At 34.1% G+C, this 19,439-nt stretch overlaps 1 protein-coding gene and 1 pseudogene across 1 annotated transcript; one reads left to right on the forward strand and one right to left on the reverse strand.

Annotated features, from left to right (window-relative positions):
• The first annotated feature begins 10,896 nt into the window (after positions 1-10,896).
• LOC136067990 (WUSCHEL-related homeobox 3-like) lies at positions 10,897-13,683 on the forward strand (annotated as a pseudogene).
• A 673-nt stretch (positions 13,684-14,356) lies between these two features.
• On the reverse strand, positions 14,357-19,439 carry LOC111983015 (protein TIFY 8). The gene is given in 5 exon segments (XM_065774498.1): positions 14,357-14,623; positions 14,626-14,776; positions 17,717-17,754; positions 17,858-18,042; positions 18,744-19,439. Coding segments are annotated over 5 exon segments (960 nt in total). The 5' UTR covers positions 19,063-19,439.

The raw sequence follows: 19,439 nt of genomic DNA on the forward strand, positions 1-19,439 counted from the left end.
AAGTTACTTTCCTCCAACATGAATGAAGCCCATACCAAATTGATAAATTGTACCATGAACCATCATCAAAGCCCTAACTATCACACAACCACAAAACTCAACTCCACTGTCGTTTTAGAACTAAACACTAACACACTAACACTCCCCACAACCCAAAACCCACAACATAAACAAGGTCTAAACTGCCACCCAAAACCACTACACAAACACGTTCCCATTCCAAATCCCTTTTGCACTGCTTCAAAAGTAAATCCAAAATCCATTGAAATAAAACCTCCTTTACTTCGAACCGCGAATCATGATAGGTTTGGCGTTGTGAATTCTATTGGGCTGATGAAGGTTTTGAGATAGGAATTTGGGCCGAATGTGTGAACGGAGAATGTATCTTATATATCATGTTCATATAGCATCTTTCTCACCGTAAGTGAATTCCATCTAATTGAGAGCTTTGATTTCAAAGATTTTATATTTATAAAAAAATTTAATGTGTATAATTTTTTTTTTTTTATTATGCGTATAAATGGAATTATACATGACATTTTTGTAGATTGGTCCATATTCAAAAAAAGGAAGAATTTTCTTTGCAAATTTAAATTTGATGGAAAATACAAATTAGTAACAATGGGGGTAATTTGCTTATTGTCATGGGGACATTGCTTGATTTTAAATTTTAAGGGGGAGTTGACACCATAATTTAAGGACAAAGTGCAATTAACCTTACTTACATCACAATTGATATTCTTCAAACATCCTAAATCAAGTTCCCCCCCCCCCCCCAATGAAAACCAATTAGAGTATATTATAGTTTTAAAAATTGTTGATGAACTCTATTCAAACATCTTAAATCAATTATTTATTTATTTTTAAATAAAAACCAATTAGAGTATATTAATAGTTGCGGGGGGTCTTTTTGTGTTTTGGGCTGAATTGCTCCTACTGTACCACAGGCTTGTCATTCTATGGTAGGAGAGTCGGGACTGGCCTAACTGAAATATATCTTAAGCCAGCTTATGCGCAAGTTGGGCCCTTGTGCTGACGCACCCTGGCAAGAGCCTTGAGCGTGTCACATACTTACGGCAAGAAAGACTGTTCCAAATGTTATAGTAAGGAAAAAAACAATGCAGCAGGATAACTAAAACATTTTTTTAACTAAAACATATTCTACTAAGAACAACAATACATAAACAGCTCCGTAAAGGGAGATATCATAACGCAATTATAGCAAAGAAAGATTAATAGCAAGATGTCAAGTTAGTCATTAATCAACTAAGACAAAAGAAAAGAAGATTAGTCTGCTAAAAGAATGGGCTTGGCTCTTTAGCAAGTTTAAGTCCAAAAAGGGAACCAATCTCCAATGTGGGTAACCTCAGAGGAGAATCCTACCATAGAAATTACACATTTAGGAAAAAGGACCTAGATGGCTTAATCTTGGATTCTTGATTCATTAGAGAGTGGGCTATTGAAAGGGAGAGAAGTGGGTATCCTACTGATGCATGCTTTTACTCCTGTCACTCGTATTTTTCCATTACTTTGGGTTTCTTGTATTCTTTCTCTCTTTTTTTGTTTTGCTCTGTTTTTCTATATCTCTTGTTTACCATTTTTCTTTTCCTTTTTTCCTCTCTCTCCTCCCCTTTTTCACTATGCACGTCTATGGCTTTTTATACTACCTACCGTGACAAGATTTTCCATTTTTACCCCTCAACCGCTTTTGGCTTGTTGTGGGTGTCCTTCCAAGACTGTCCACTGGTTTGCCTGTTGCCTAACTACCACCACTACACTGTGTTGGCTGTGCCACACCTCATCCCCAGACAAAAGTGGTTTTATTTTGTCTCTTACTCCCCTTGACACTCCCATCCGGATAAGAGTTAAACCTCTTCCTTACCAACCTCTATAGCATGCATCTAGTGATTCAAACTCACATTTACCTCTTTCGGATAAAATGTCATCCCAGCAAGACATTTTTCCCAAAATAGGTTCCCATTGTCCCCACCGCTAGACCACACCCTCTCATATCTCTAACCTGTGGCCCACCTCCCTTGTATTGGCTGAGTACAGGTAGGTGGTGCTTGAGTCTTGTGTGCGTGCTCCACTTCTGTATGAGTCTATTGCTTCTCTGGCTCTCACACATTTGCCATTGCCTCCAAGTTTGTTCTATTCTACTGCATGCTTTAGTGCTCGTTTAACTCTTGCGGCGTAAATGAGTCATTGGGCTTTCATTCTCTACATCTCATCTCTTGGCCGGGCATTGCTTGGGTATGGGCTTTCTTTTCTTTAACTTGGCCCATGTCCCTTTTTATCTTGCCTCTGTGGGCTGACTGGTGTTCCTGTCATGTCACTGTACTGCTCTTGCTGTGATATCACTTATTTATTTGCCTTGTTGTTATATCTGGGCTTACAAGCTGAAGCACTTGCCATGTCAATTTCTTACATTATTCATTCTTTTGGTATTTTCTTCCCAGCATTCTTGCTGGGCCAACCCATTCCGTACCTTGGCTTCCTTGGCCCATTCCATCATTTCCTACATTTTTCCTTCCCATAGGCTTTTGCTAAATCTTTTGAGCTTCCTTGGTCCAATTATCAAATCCTTACCTTTGGGTTTATTAGCCTTTGAGCTAACCCCATTTACTAATTCATTTCTTTGGGCTTTCCCAGCCCATTTTTGCTTTCTTTCCATCTCTTACAATTCTCATGAGCTTCATTTACTAATTCATTTCTTTGGGGCTTCCTCGGCCCGTTTGCTTTCTCTCAGGCCACTTATTATTTTGGTGGCCCTGTTGACCATTATTCATGCCATTTTGGCTCAATGGTCTTTATTTTACTATTTTCCTTTTCTATCTTTTTTCATATTGTTGGGCTTCTTCAACCGTTGGGCCCTTTTGTAAAAAATGGGCATCAACAATAGTTTTAAAAATTGTTTTTAAACTCTAACTCAAATGATGCTTCCTCCTCTCACAAGTGTGGGTGAAGCGTGGGGTTATGAGTAACCTCCTACATATGTTTGTAACTTACTAATAAAAAAATAATTAAAAAAATTGTAATACACAAAAAAATCAATTGATTTTAAATAATTTAAATAATAAACATCATTTTTAAATACCAAAATACATAAAAGCTAACATAAGAAAAATATAACACTTAAGAAAACTAAAAGAAAAGCCTCTCTATCTCTCTCTCTCTCTCTATATATATATATATATATATTCAGAGGAAAAAGGCTATATATTTTAGGTTCATGGATGACAAAAAAGAGTGTATTGCAAACTCCTAGCAACGAGCATCCTCCCTTATGGAGGGGAAAAAACGCTTTTAGATGGTTGCTTCTTGGAAATATGTATAGCAAAAGAAAGAAGGTTTTTTTTTTTTTTTTTTTTTTTTTTTTTTAAATAAATAAATAAATTCTCTCCTCATAATTCAATAGTTGGAGAAGAGGGCAGGATTTGAACAAAGGGTGTTTCCATTAAATGCACTTTATTTAATGAGCTACACATTAAAAAAAATAAATAAAGTACTAAAATGTGGGAAATAAGTTAAAACATTGGTCCTTTTAAATGAGAGTAGGTAAATCAAGAGTTGTGTAGCTCAACTAACACTTTTTAATATTTTCAATAGGGCAAAATTTAGGTACAATACTTAGGTACTGTTCTTTAGGTTCTCATTTTAAAATTCTGCCATGTGGCTTTTTTCTCATAGGATAAAAGTGTATTTTTTAGTTAAATAGTCACATGGTAGAATCTTAAGAGGAAAATCTAAAGAATAACACTTAAAATATTGTATATAAGTTTTGTCCTTTTCAATAAAGACATTTAGAGTGTAAATCGCACCACCCCAATTATCAACCAAAATAATAATAATAATAAGAGTAGTTAAAAATTGTTTGAATTCTCCAATACATCCTTTAGGTCAATTGACATACAGCCAAGGGAACTTCCTTGCCACTCTAGAGGAATCGCACTAGCATCCTTCTCATTATTTGTTTTTTTTGTGGGGGGGGTGGGTTTTTGTGGGGCGGGGGATGGGGGTGGTGTCAGTGATCAATAGGTAGTCTCGTCAATTGTTTTGTAATGACTGATTTCCAAATTCGAACCCACTCGGTCTAAGTATTAAGATGAAACTCACTTACCCTCCCACCAAATTAAGCAATACCTCCATTACAATCTGAAAACTGAGTCATCGGCCATTTGAGTAACGCTCCTAATTGATGGATCTCCTTGAGAATTATAGTTTTGGGTAGCTTCCACCTTTATTGATTAGGCCAAAGGAAGCCTATATGCATTGAATAGAAAGACTGAATGAAGTTCTACTCCTATATACTTTTTTTTTTCTTAGTTTTTTTTTCCCTCTCAACCAAAACCAAAAGGAAAACAAAAGTTACTCCCCCCCCTTTTTCATTAAGTAAAAAAAATATATATATTAGTACATGAAATTCATAAATTCATGATCATTAGCTCATCTCAAAAGGAATATAAATATTTTCAGCACCAAGTTAAAGTATTTTCCTTGATGATATTTTTTTTGTAAATGTGTTAAGGTCAAATAGAAGTATAGAACTTGAACCATCCGTAAGCTGGGGGTCCATATAATGTTTCTTGGCAGTCGTTGGTGGCCCAAACTAATTTGAAATTTTCATGAATACATTTGATGCTTCATTGAATATGCCTACACTTTAGAAGTTTTGGACAAATTTATTAAAGCCTGTCGCATGTATTTTGTCCTTTTCTCACAATAACTTAGGACTTACACATAGGGCTTATAAATGGGAGTCACTTTCATGTGAGAGGAGTACGAGTTTGTCGGACATATTTAATAATTTCTAGATGCTTTATAATACATTTAAAAGTTACACAGTTACATTTTAATAAATAGAAAAAAATATATCGTTCAATTTCAACATGCCGCCCGACAATAATATAATAATAATAGTAGTAAAATCTCATCTTGTCCACTCCTAGCCACCCTTAAGAAATAATTTGGAATTAGCATTATTATCAATTATTTAATTAGGATTTTCAAACGGTGAATCCCATTTCATCATGGCCCTATACTTTATTGGTTTTCATAGTGGTATAGTCTCCAACTGGGTAGGTAAAGATATGCCATCCTGTAACAGTCTTCAACCTTTTTCATTTTTTCCTTTTATTTTATTATTTTTTAATACATATGGATTAGTATTATTATCTGGCTGACAGAGGAATGGAATGGATGTATTTTGAAAAAGTTGAGTGGATTAAAGTCTTTTTTTTGGGTAATATAGTAAGATTAAGAGGCACTTACAATTCCCAAATCGGTTTTAAAAAAATCGAATTTAATCGCATTATAACCATCCAAAACTAATTTAAAAAAATCGAATTTAATCGCATGTGGTTGTTTCTATAAAAAGAGCTAATCAAAGTCATATTTTTCTTTTTCTTTTTCCTCTAGAAAAGTTGGGTTTGACTTCAGAACTCTATAGTGATTATAGTGAAGGTGTCTTTTGGGGCCAGCAAGAGAGCATTCAATCAAAGTTGCTAAAATGCTATTTTAGCACCCAAAATACTTTTAAAAAAAAACCCACTATATAAAATTGCCAAATTTGTAAATTTTTAACATCTAAATTATAGTAAACTATTATCTCTAGCAGTTTAGATGATAAACACACAAAAAAATATTATTTAAATGAGAGAGAGAGAGTTGAAATAAAATTTAAAAGTGGTAAAAGAATAGAATATTCGATATTTGGTGTACTTTAAAATGAGATGTTATAATAGATAAAATAAAATTTTGAATTTCTAAAAATTAAAAATTTTAGCACTTTTGATGTTAATGCTCAATTCTTGCTGTTCACTAATCTCTATTTAGTCTTTGTCTACATATTTCAAAATATTCATTTTTTTTTTAGGGGGTTCAAAATATTCATTAATAATATATTTGAACTAAGTTAGAACTAAATTTTAATTTTGTTTAGAGATTAGATTATGAGAGATGATTAACCAACAACACTGTTTAGTCCCATAAATAAATAAATAAAATAAAAGGACAAAGTTTAGTTACAAAATTGAATGTAACCTTAGACTACAATCTTTATCAATGTCTTTTTATTGGAGGTGAATTTTGACAAATCCATCATTGGATTACATCTTCTTCTTATATCTTCCATGCTTGAAAGTTTTTTAGAAAATTAAAGATCAATGACTATGTCATCAATAAATTATTTAAATTGAAAGTTTTGTTAGTTTAAAATTATGCATAAAATATAAGCTTATAGCTCATATAGTAAATAATATTCAATTCATAAAAAATTTAATATGTGTATTAAGAGTGTAAAGAATATGCAATTCAACGGTTAAATTTTTAAAATATGTAGTAATGTTTATTTTATTAAGTAAAGTTGTAGTTTTAGACTACAACTAATTTTGTAACTAAACTTTGCCCTAAAATAAAATAAAATTAGCACTGTTTAGTGCCCCACCAATTATCTGCATTTCGCTGAAAAAAAAAGGAAAAAAAAAAAAAAAAACCGGATGGGTATATGTTTAGGGGAGTGCCTTTTTTTTTTTTTTTTTTTAATTTTTATAAAAAAAATTGACATTAAATAAGTGGCTCACAATTGTCTGTTAGATTGTCACATAAGTATTACCATTTTATATGGAACTTTATATGCAATTAGTCTATTTCACAACTTAATGACTAAATGCTAATGTTTGATTAGTAGTTAAAAGCAAAGAGTTTTAGTGTGATTAACTGGTAAAGTCTTTTAAAGTTGGATAAAAAAACCTGAACTTGAATTCTATTTACCTAAAAAACTAATTGGTGTTTTGACATAATAGTAATTAACAATCACTATATAGCAAATGCCATAAATTCAAATCATGATGTCCACACACACACACACACACACACACACACACTTTATGCGTACAATAATACTCTTATTAATTTTTAAAAGTGAGATAGAGATAGTATCCTAATTTTTAGGATCCTGATAAAAGTTTGAAAGCCTAAAACTTCCTTCTTTAACGGCTAATGTTAAGGTGAAGACCTTATAATTTCTCCTGTTATTAATAGTACTAGACTCATAAGTCATAACACATACTTTGCGTGTACAATAAGGCTCTTTTTAATGTTTAAAAGTGAGATAGAGATAATATCCCAATTTTTAGGATCTTGATAAAAGTTTGAAAGCCTAAAACTTAATTAGGAACTCTTTTAAAAATAGTAAATTACTCTTTTAAACATTTTGTGTTTTTAAATTTAAAATTATTCAACTAAAAAATAGAGGTATTTTAGAAAGTTTAAGAATTTATTTGAGGATATTTTAGTATGCAAAATGATGAAACACAAAAAGAGAATCATGTTATTAATAGTAGGAAAATGTTAACCAATGGTTTAGGAACTATATTTAGAAACATTTTTTTGGGAGAATGATAAAACAATAAATGTTGTTGACAAATTTTATATTTTCTATAAAAATTGTGTCAAAACTTTCTTATTATGGTTTATTAACAATAAATCTAAGAACATCCGTTAACATAACCCTTAATATGACCCTTAATAGTATAGATAGATATATATTATTCAAAAACAAATTCCGTTACAAATCCATAGACGGATAGACCTAAAAAGGGTCCTCAAGAAATACAATCCCACCAAAATAGTAAAAGGATTATAAAACTCCACTTATGATGCTAGAGATTTAATTCTAAAAAATTTATTTTTAGAGTTTCAAATCAAACAATAAAATTAAATCACTCTTCTTGAAACAAACCGAGAAAATAGCATATTAACATATGTAAATAAATAGTACCATAAAGTATGTGATTTTAATTTTTATGATAGAGAACTGCTACGTCCATAATATTTTCACAACAAATCATAGATGGTTAGTTATTATTAGTTATAATTTGAATCTATCATTAAAATTACTTATTTGTCCTACCAATAACAACCATAACAATGCCACTTAGAATTTATTGTGAAAATATTGTAAACATATCATTTCTTTTATGATAGGAAATAATTATATGAAACAGTTAGAGATTAGAATTTATAATTTAAGCTAAGGCTTGGGATTATTATAAATTGATTTAAATTTGGGTAACTTACTTTCATTATTACTTGTTAAAGATTGAAGTCTTATTGTATTGAGCTATGTAAAATGATATACAGGCAACATCCTTTGTATGGGTAAATTATGCATGTTATTCAAGCAATAGAAATGCAATACAATAGACCGAAAGCCCTTTTGGTTAATTTGTATTTCAACAGCCTCCCACCATGAGTTGAATGAAAGGAGATCAACTTGAGTTTGGAAACTAATTCATGAAAGTACCCTGGTGAAGGAGGCTTGGTAAAGATATCAACTAAATTAATTGATCTTATAAGGAGACAAATCGTAGCTATATAGTACCCTAAAGCTGATGATAAAGAATAAAGTGGTAATCAATTTCAACATGTTTGGTACACTTATGGAAAATTGGTATGTACATGATATTCTTCCTTGGTATTGGAGTGAGCAACAACAATTTGTTTCTTGTTGCACCAAGATGGGTGAGCCACCAAAAAGAAAGCAATAACTTGTAATGGACTGACAATTTGTGGAATCACCTGCCTAGTATTCACCTAAGTAAGCTTAGGGTCAATAAAGACTGAAAGGAAACTTGATGGATATGTCGATTATTTTGTTATTGATGGTAGTCATCTCTAGAGATGGGATCAAAGGTTTTATTTTTTTGAATCAAAGGTAGTGTACTTGTCTTGAAGTTTTCTCATAATTAGAAACTATGATAAATTATTAATTGTCCCAAAACGCCAAAAATTTACACTGTTAAGAAATTGTTAATTTTTAATAGTTTAATCTAACATTCTCCTTCACATGTGAACCTAAACTACTCATATTAAGTGGGGCCAACACATGATAAATCTTTGAATGAGAAGTAACATGGAGACATGGTTTGAATCTTGCAATGTAGTATAATGGTACAATGAACCTAACTACTCTTTGTAATTGCAATTATATATTGAATTTGGACTTACAATTTCCAAGAAAGGAAACAAAATATTGATTTGTTTTCTGAAATTCCATGGAATTGGCTCCAATGAAATGAAATTACGTTTAAGAGACAAAAGGGGTCATTATTGATAACTTAGAATAGTCTCCATGCTTAATTTACTCCTTTGAAATTGGACCTTAATTTCTCTGTTCTAATCATGTGCCTTTTTGAATTCAGCCTCACATATTTTCCATGAGGGCCATTGGTCAAAACAATTTTGGACTCATTGCAAAGCTCCAAGTCCAGGCCTCCAATTAACATCTAACCTAGTTTTTAGTCAGAATAAACGGTCAAATGAAAAGGGCTTCTTTGGTCTAAGTCTAACCCATGCTTTTCCATTTTACCGACTCAAAAAAAAAAAAAAAAAAATCATTGAGAATGACAATAAAGATTGGCCACGTTAGAAACTTGCATGTAGGAGTGGCAATGGATGATCCAAACCCTTTAACCCACCCACTATAAATAAGTCGGTCATAAAAATTTAGCGGTTGCTTCTGCATTGCGTCTATGGCATGACTAGCACCTTTGAAATGCATTCAATTGCATTAAACCAAAGAGTGCAGCAGAGTCAAAAAGTATGGCTGCGGCCTTTGATATGTAGTAGATTGTACTAAACTGGAGAGTGCTTCAGAGTCAGAAATTTTGACCCCTAAGCTATTGATATTTAGTCATGCCAAGGTTTCTATTGCAGGTGTTGATTAATGAAGACATTTATTATAAACTATGAAATTAAATTGACAATGCTGTAGCTCCAGATTATAAGAGAGAAAATTATTAACTAAAAAAAAAAAAAGGCAAGGTAAGAAACAAAATCCCATGTAAGAATCAAAGGTGCTGACACCCCATGCACACATGCAAACACTTTCTTCCATCTTCTTCAAGGAGATATGAAGTAGCAAACAACAATCCAACTTTACACATGGCCACTACACAAAAGCTTATACTCCCAAGGCTGGTAGCGGTAGAGATTGAAATTAATTGAACAACAGGATTTTATGGTACACTGCTGATATTCAGTTCCAATTCTATGAAAAAGTAATCTTCAAATACCCTTTTGATCTGGGATAATATCGAAATTGCATGAAAGGATTTGAATGGTTCCATTTCCATGAGACATAAAAATAAAAGCATATTATAGATTGGAAAAATGCTGTATCTGATTATGAATCTGATAGTTCTATTGGGTCTCTACAAACAAGGAAAGCTCCATCCCACCACCAAATAGAAAATTGCGAAACCCCGAAAGATATTAGAGGAAGAAAAAGCTCATTTACCCTAAAACCTGTATGTCGATTTTGAAATAACTAACACCTATTCAAGGCTTAAAAGTCATGGCTCTCTTTTTGCTTCAGGATTGAGTTCTGCTGCTTGAACGGGGTTGCTTGGATCTTTTACTACAATACTGCCTTGATGGCCCCCTACAACAGTTTTTAGCAATCAATAAAAGTACACTATACAGACCATAAAAAATTTGAATAAGTGATTTGTTACTCAATATATTTCTTGTTTAGGATGTGTCATCACCAATAGCACTGCAATGATAATAAAAGACAAATTTGTTGGGATCCAGAAATGATGTATTTAGGGAGGTGTTATGGACAAACAAACTTTACAGGACAGGACAAGGCAAAATCAAACCATGTAAACCATAAGGGCCTGTTTGGATTGAGGGGGGAGAGAGGTAGTGGAGGGAAGTAAAGTAGAGTTGATAAAAAATAGACCAATTTTGGGCCAACTCCCCCCCTCCCCTTCTTCTTTGTCCTCTATTTACACCATATCATCACTTTTAAGCCCCCTTGATCCTCCCAAGAAAACACACCACACACATAGCTAGAAGTCAAAGAAAGAAAGAAAAGAAAAAGAAGCAAGCAAACAATGTCCCCAGCAGCCTCTTCAAGATGGTGCCCAACCCCAGAGCAACTCATGATCTTGGAAGAGATGTACAGAAGTGGGATTAGAACTCCCAATGCTTCTCAGATACAAAAGATCACAAGCCACCTCTCTTTCTATGGTAAGATTGAAGGCAAGAATGTGTTCTACTGGTTTCAGAACCACAAGGCAAGGGACAGACAGAAACTCAGAAGGAAACTCAGTAGGCAATTGCAGCTACAGCAGCAGCAGCAACAACAACAACAACAACAGCAACTTTATTATTATCAACTCAATCAGCAAACCACCAATTTCAAGGCTACCTCGACTACTCTACTGGTTCTGCTATTCTTCCACAATTTCCTTATGACATTTCAAATAGCTTTCTTCCTCAGGTAATAATCTTGATTATATTTATACAATATTTGTTTATTGTTCTCCCTATTAATTATAATTATAAATAAGATGCTTCACTGTTGGGGCATCTATAACTTTTTTCAGTTGCTAAATTAACTACACATCTTGTCTGTCTTGTTTTGAGGCCGGTAAATTACAAGACAAAAATAACCTATGAAAAGTAAAAACAGTGAAAAGGGTAAACTTTTCTTTCGAATATTGACTATGGATTTGGTTTGTCTGCCTGACTTCATCCAACTAATGATTAGCTAGGTTAGACATGCAAGCACAGCCTTTTGCATGCTCTTCATGTGGAAAGACATGCAAAAACAGTCTCTCGCATGGACTTTAGGTGGCTTCCTCTTTTGTGTGTGTGTTTGTATGATGGGGATTCTATTTTTATTTTATTTTATTTTCTTATGGTTGAATAAGGCTTTTTTTTTTCCTCTTTTTTATTATTACTTTTAAAATTTTAGAGGGACTACATCCAAGGTATCGAACCTGCACTCTCTTTATTAAGTAGGCATAAGTACCAACCGAGTTACCGAGTTTTGGGGCTTGGTGATGAAGAAGCTTTGTATCATCTTCTTGTTATCAGAACACGAACATGAACATAATGAATAATCATCAATCAAATTATTTTCAGTTTCTCATTCCAATCAATTCTAAATTATTGACTAATACCCCTACTCGCACAATATAAACTTGTTTTAGTGTTTAGATGCCCCATGTATCTGGGTGATTGTTTCTTAATTTATCCATACTGCCTTATCCAATTATTCTTTGTTTATTTTGATTTTATTTGTTTTGGTTACTATAAGTTATATCTATGGATACCTTCACTTGAAAAACTTGTGATAGATAAAATTTATTAGAATAAGCTTCTAAAAATATTTCACATGGTTTTTTTATTATTTTATATATAACTATTTGTCATGGAAACAGTATATAACAGTAAATAAATATCATAACCAAAAATTTTCAATCTACATCTCTTCAAAATTTAGGTTAAAATAAATTATGTACGCACAATATATAGGTAATTGGTGAAATCCATATGTGGCAAGAACTATTATTTGCATGAATATCGTTAATATTTTTATACTTTAAAAAACCTATAAGATAGCACAGTCATATGTCAATGACATGATGAATCTAAATGAGTGTTAGTTTTAACGAGTTAAAGTTCATAGGTAAGTGTAAAGAATGGTTAAATTTATATTAAATTAAAATATAGAGATACCAAACTTTAAAAAATTGGTAGTCTTAACAAAAAGATAATTAAGATTAAATTTTCAAAAAAAGGAAGGAAAAAAGAAGAAGATAAATACGCTATTGAGATATACAACAAATTGGTTATGCTTAAATCAAAGTCTTTAGCTCAAATTATTACAGAAATATTTAACTAATAAACAAAACAAAAAAATGAACAAAATTGGGGAAAAATCATATAAAGCTTTAGTAAATTTAACACTATGGTCCTGCTTTTATATTAAACATGAGTGCATGCAATTTCAATAATGAAAACTAAATAAATATTTTCAAGAAAAAGAAATCATGAGAGAGAGGGATAGAGAAATTTTAAAATAATGAAAGCATTTATTCAAAGGGGTGTATGAAATTTTTGGATTAAAACACACTAATTGAAAATATACTTTGGCTTCAACAAACTTGATATGAGTTTATATAACTAGTGCTATTAGTGAAAAATTAATTGAATTTTGGAATTATAAAATCTCCAAAACAATTTCGCAAAGCCCATCATAGGCATATGGCAAAAAATGAGTTATTTCCTAAAACAATTTTATGAACCTAACATAGCCATAAGGTCATTCTAAAGTTTTTAGAGATAAAAAGAAAAATCAGATTTTTAAATAATAAACACAAGTGATTGAATTCTTTTATTGATTATGTTTTTTGGAATAGGGAGGAGGTGGAGTTGCATCAACACATGTGATGAACTACACGTGGAAGGAGGATATTCCACAGAGGTTGGAGACGGAGAAAATGTACGGCCATGATTGGATGATGATGGAAACGGGTCCAAGTTCTCCACCTTGCGCTAGACCGCTCCAGACTCTAGAACTCTTCCCCATCACAGCCACTAATCTCAAAGAAGAGGCACCACATCCAAGCAATTCTAAGTTTCTAACATTCCACAACTCTTTCTCTGTCCTTCTATCTCTCTGTGGTGCTATAGATACTCTTAAATCTTTCTGTGACTTTATTTATTGTCTTGGTTTCTGTTATGTTTCTAGGCTCTAGTGTGGGAAAGATCTCAATTGTCTAATGAGTAATGGATTCGGGGTCCAACAGTGCTACTACTACAAACGTACCTGTTTTCATCACATGTGTGTCTTATGATAAAATTAAAAAACCTGCGCGTTGGGTTTGAAAATGGTGTTGGTTTTTTCCTGTTGATTTTCAGCTTTGTCACTTGTACATCTTAAAGCTGCCACATTGCAACAATGGTACTTTCTGGACATGGTCCGGAACAGCTTTTTGTTTGTCTTGGACCTTTCAGACAAGTCAATGCAATACTGATTATACTGTTAGAGGCAATGAAAATCAACACTATATTGGACAATGATAATTAAAAAAGAACTGTATTGGAAGCTTAAGTTAATAGCTAGTTTTTTTTTTTTTTTTGAGAAAAGTTAATAGCTAGTTTGAAGCTTGTGATTGTGATTATACGGAATAAAACGCACTTATATAAGGTCTACAAAACGAGGGTCATGGAAAATGGCAATGCTACGGAGAGGTGAGGACCCATATATGCATTACTATTTCCCATAATCTATTGGGATTGTTTTTACCTTGGAATTTGAAATAAAGAACCATTTAAAAATGCTTAATTACTCAATAAGGTTATTGCTTGTTTTTAGAAGAATAAGGTTATTGCTGATTGCTCTTAAGTTTGGATGAGCACCAAACCGATTCAATTTGATATTATATATATAATGCTTGAACGGTTTTGCAAATATTATAGGCCTTGTTGATATTTGATAGCACTTAGCATTCATCTATAGTAAGAGTTTGGTCTCCAAAAATTATAAATTGGCCCTTTACCTTGGAGGAGCAGAAGATTCTGGCTCTAAAACATTAGTCCCAGACTTCTGTCTGTTGCCAATTGGCAGCATGCCAGATGAGTTTCTCTCAGAGGCGCCACCAGAGGCATTGATGGAACTCAAAATTCCAGGGCCTTTAATTCCAGTTCTAGATCCCTCATCAGCCGCTGATTGAGAGATAGTTGAAGGACCGGCATTGGCATCCCTGAATCTGTTTGAAGGTACCTGATGCAGGATAGGTGCAAACTGACCCCACGTGGAGGGTACTGTACTGCAGAGCCAACATTCATAGAAATAGGCCGTTCCCACTTGGAAACATTACCATCGATCCTACTGCTGGTGGGAGGCTGAAATGCAAGAGAAGTAGAACTTGGCCTTAGTGGATGCATACCAAAGAACATTTCTTCATCATTGGACCTTCTATGTCGCTCTCNCCCCCCCCCCACCCATCTCTTCCCCTCAATCCAAACAGACCATAATGGATGTTGGTTTCTCATCTGGGTCAAACACATCACTCCACATACAGGGTTGTTAGGTTAGAGGATCACCTGATGGTGTTGATATCCGATCACCAGAGCCAACTCCATGATTAGAAATCCCGGCGGCAGATAACCTCCGAAATTCCTGTGAAACTGCCATATTATTTGCCATACCTGTTTCATTGTCTCCACCAGGCATGCTACTTTCACCAGTTGGCCTCACAGTAGATTTGGGTGAGTAGGTTGTTGACCAAGATCCTCCATTTGATCCAGCTAAGGCCATTATAACGTCTGCCTGAAATAAATTAGAAAGCAAACAGTGATCATGAAATGTCATGTACATGTAATTATTTCAGGTATTGTATTCTGCATAAAAATTCAATGACATTACAGGACTACCTAAACTCCCAGGAAACCAAGAAGCATGTACCAGATATCCATAGTATTGAAAAGTTCCCCAAACTTAGTTTTGCTAGCTTTAAATTCAGCTCTTTATTGAGAAGTGGACTAAATGTTCATTGCAGTATTTAATTTCTGGGTACTCAGAGAACATAATATTGCAAATTCTCTCTGAAGTGGCGCTGATTGAGGGCTTTAGTTGGTACTATAATAAAGGTCATGAAACCTCAAGAAGGTGCTAGGCTTTTTTTTCTTAAAAGCTCCATAATCTTATGATTCTACAACAAGATCTTTGATGTTCAAAAGCAATTTATCAGAAATAACAAGCTAGGCTAACATATAAATACTTGACACCATTATAAAAACATCAAAATCTCACATTTCATCTGACTGATACCCACTATATTATGACAGAAATCAAATTTAAAAGGCAAACATAAAGAATTGTAGTCATCAGCAAAATCATAAAGTAGCAGTATCCAAAAGAGGAAGAAATGGACATAATTCCCAATGGAGCCGCACAGTATAACTTCAGCAACTTTGCATAATTCACACTTCAGTGAATAGCTACAAATACATTTAAGAAAGCATGATATGCCTGAACCAATGGAGGGCTAAAACTATGATCATGATAAATATCATGAGCAGAACTACTAAATTGAAGACTTTCATGAGGACAATCTAGCAATAGAGGAGGATTAGACAAATCAAGAGTACAAGAAGAGTGCAAAGCAATTCCGTCGACTCCTAATGAGAGCATATTGAAGACCTCAAGGCAGTAGTTGTTCAATTGAGAATGTCATTTTCAATAAAATTCACCATCTTCCAGATAAACATATATTTATAAAGCTGAACCATAAGTGTTATGGTCAGACATGCAGTGTCAGTATTGGGTAGTGAATCCCTAGCAACAGGCAACAGCTGAGGCCTCACAACAATGAAGGAACAAAAGCACAGATAACATGACCTCGTGAATCCTATATCAGTGACAGAGGCACACGTAATGAAAGTTTATGTCCTCTAGCCTTGAACTTTATGGGGGTGCCTACAATGTAAAAGATGGAAATTGGTCCATTAACTCCTGGGAATTCAATCGAGGAAATGCAAGCCTTTTTTTTTTCCATCAAAACAACTGAGTAGAAGGCCCTTTGCGTGGTTATGAAACACACAAGTACAACAAGAGACTTTTTACTGAAAGTTCCAGGTTTAATATTGGATGTAGAGGATATGTCAAAGAGAGATCAACAAATAATTGCTGAACTGATTTGACCCAATGGGCTCAGGTTTTATTGCAGAATGAGCATGAACATGATGTTACTTCAGCACAACAAACTTGTTTTGGAGTGTTTGACATGATTGTTTCATATCATACAAGCCTTTGAACAACAGAATACTTTTGGCATATTGCAAATCTCTGGATATCATAACAATCCATGAGCAAGGTAATGTTGGATCTTACTAAAACCATACCAAGATGTTGAGCGGTTTAACAACAATTTCCATCATTACAAGTGAAAGCCTGAAAAGTCCAAGACTCTTATGAATCTAAAGCAAGACTAACTCTATTTTTAATTTTATATGAGCATTTGTGTCGACCATTTTGAGAATAGCCACACATACATCTCTAATAACTCCAAAAAAGCTTTGCATTGTAATTTATAGACTAAGTTATGCATTTCTGTTCTGCAGGCTCACAGATTTAGCAAAGGAGCTCTTCTGGTAAAATTCCACTGCATGCAGATTAGCAAACTTAGTTATTAACTACATCCTTGGTAGCGTCTATGGCATGTTTTGAAAGCAGGGATCGTGAGGTAAATGATATTTCATAGCTTCAGCCCTTAGAAGACAGAAATTCATGATAACTGTTGATATAAAGCAGAACAGGAAACTGACCCTTAAGAACATCTTACGAAAATCTATAATTAACTGGCCATCTGCTATCCTAATAATGATATTCAAGGATACAAGCTCCTCTCTGGCCTAGGTTAATGTTGCAGCTCTGCTTCTAATGGTTGCATGTATAAATCTCCACTATAATTGTGACTCAACATTCTAACTATGAAAGCCTATGTAGCCGTTCAGTATAAACTCCAGCAAATAAAAGAAGTGATCTTCTAACAAGCTTTGCCAAATAAATCTCAACAAAAGAAAGAGGGTCTCGAGTCCCAACTGCTGTTATGTTGGTGAACCAATTATCATCCTCATTTATGTCTGCTGTTATATAGATCATGCTGCTCTTCTACAGATAGTGCCAGGAAACTGTTATATGATTAAGCCAACCAATCACTTATGTATTTCTCCCAAATGGTTCACCAACATAAACCAATTTAGGACCTCAATAAGCAAGCACCATAAGCTTATTCAGCTAGGAGACAGTTGAGTAACACACTTACTCAAAACATATTTATCTACCTGACAGTAGAAACCAATAACATTAAATAGAGATGCGTCTTTATCTGTTCTATTGGCATCATTGGACCTTCTATGTCGCTCTCCCCCAGCACCATTTCGGAGTAACTGTATCAGTACACAACTAACAATATTAGAGAATACGAATCCACTTATGGGGTTATTTGGCTTGTTTAAGCATGGGAAAGTCAAAGCTTACTATAATTCACACCTTCATCAAATGAGAGTTCTCGATGGAATCATGATCCAAGTTAAAAACCCCATCTCTGGATGAAGCCATAAAAGCAGAATCAGGATTACTTCGCTTACTTCCTGCTATCCTGTTACTCATCTCAGGCCCAGAATTATCACTCCTTGTACTATATAAAGGAATCCCCTTTACAACCTGTCTTTCTACTAAAATTAATGAGCAAAAGGAATCAAACTTTAATAGATGTGTAAAACCCCAAATCAGAAAAAAGAAAAAAAGAATAAGCTCACTTAATAAATGTCTTGCATGAATATCATTGTAACACAATTGCTAAGCATCATAACAAGATGCTTAAGTAACATTTCTTACTTTGTAATGAGACGCAATTGTCAAAGAAAAGAATGAATTGCTCATAAATTCAACATTTCTTTATTCATCACCACCAAACACCACATTGTAAAACAACAAGTAATGGAAAACGCTAAACACTAGATACAAAATTTAACGGAGATGTTCACGAAATATTTGAATAGAAAATAACGTAAAGCACAATCAAAAACTAAAAAAAAAAAAAAAAACTATAACAGGTAAAGATACCCTTGAAAATAAAGGAGAGAGGACACAGAAAAAGCAACCAACCCCATCAATGACCTCACTAAAACTAACCTACAACAAAGACACCCACCCTACTAGAGAGAGAGAGAGAGAGAGAGAGTTTTCCTACATGAAAATTAAGACTACCCACTTGATTATATGGACTCAAACACCCAGTGACACAGTTTATATCTCCAAGTGTAAATCAAAAGGAAACAAACAGTAGCTGAAAATCAAAAAAGCAGCCCAAAAAAAGAGAGCTAGAGAAAAGTGAAGATAGCTATTTAGGGAAGCAGACAGGAGTGAGACTGACCGGAACCCAGATCAGAGGTGGTGGAGATGGGTCCACGGGGACCACTGGAGGAAGCACCAAGAGAAGCCGAGGCCTGAGGAGAGTCGGCGGCCGCCGTGGCTTTGTGGGGAAAACCCACTTGGGAGTCGGTGGGCTTTTTCATGCCCAGAAAGTCATGGAACATTGGGTGCTTATTAGTATCAGTATTAGCCAATACTAATTCTTGTTGATGTTGTTGTTGGGTTTGGGTTTGGGTTTGGTTTTGGTTTTGGTTTTGGATTGTAGTGTTGGTATTAGCAATGGCATTGTTGTTGGGCATAGTGTGCTGCTCAGCCGTCATTTATATACCCATTATTTCTTCACTTTTTCACTTCATCCCCCACATATTTCTCATGCTTCTCTGCTCTGCTCTGCTCTCTCTTTCTCTCTCTCTGTATATAATAAGTTTTTCTCTTTCCCAATAGAGAACACAGTATACGAGAACGAGAAAAGACAGCACGATTTTCTGAAAAAGATTAAAATAAAAAGAGTAAAACTGTGAGAGAGAGAGAGAGAGAGAGAGAGAGAGCAATAAAAAGCAAAAGGTTCTCTCGGCTAGTGTTCTGTTCTGTGCAACACTCTCTCTCTCTCTCTCTCTCTCCGTTTGTGTGTGTCCGAGTGTTGGGTTGTTTTGTCCTGAGAATAAATGTTGGGTATATGTTTTTCTGCGAACATCTG

Source organism: Quercus suber, unplaced genomic scaffold (genome assembly GCF_002906115.3).
Source record: "Quercus suber isolate HL8 unplaced genomic scaffold, Cork oak 2.0 scaffold_94, whole genome shotgun sequence".
Taxonomy (NCBI): Eukaryota; Viridiplantae; Streptophyta; class Magnoliopsida; order Fagales; family Fagaceae; genus Quercus; species Quercus suber.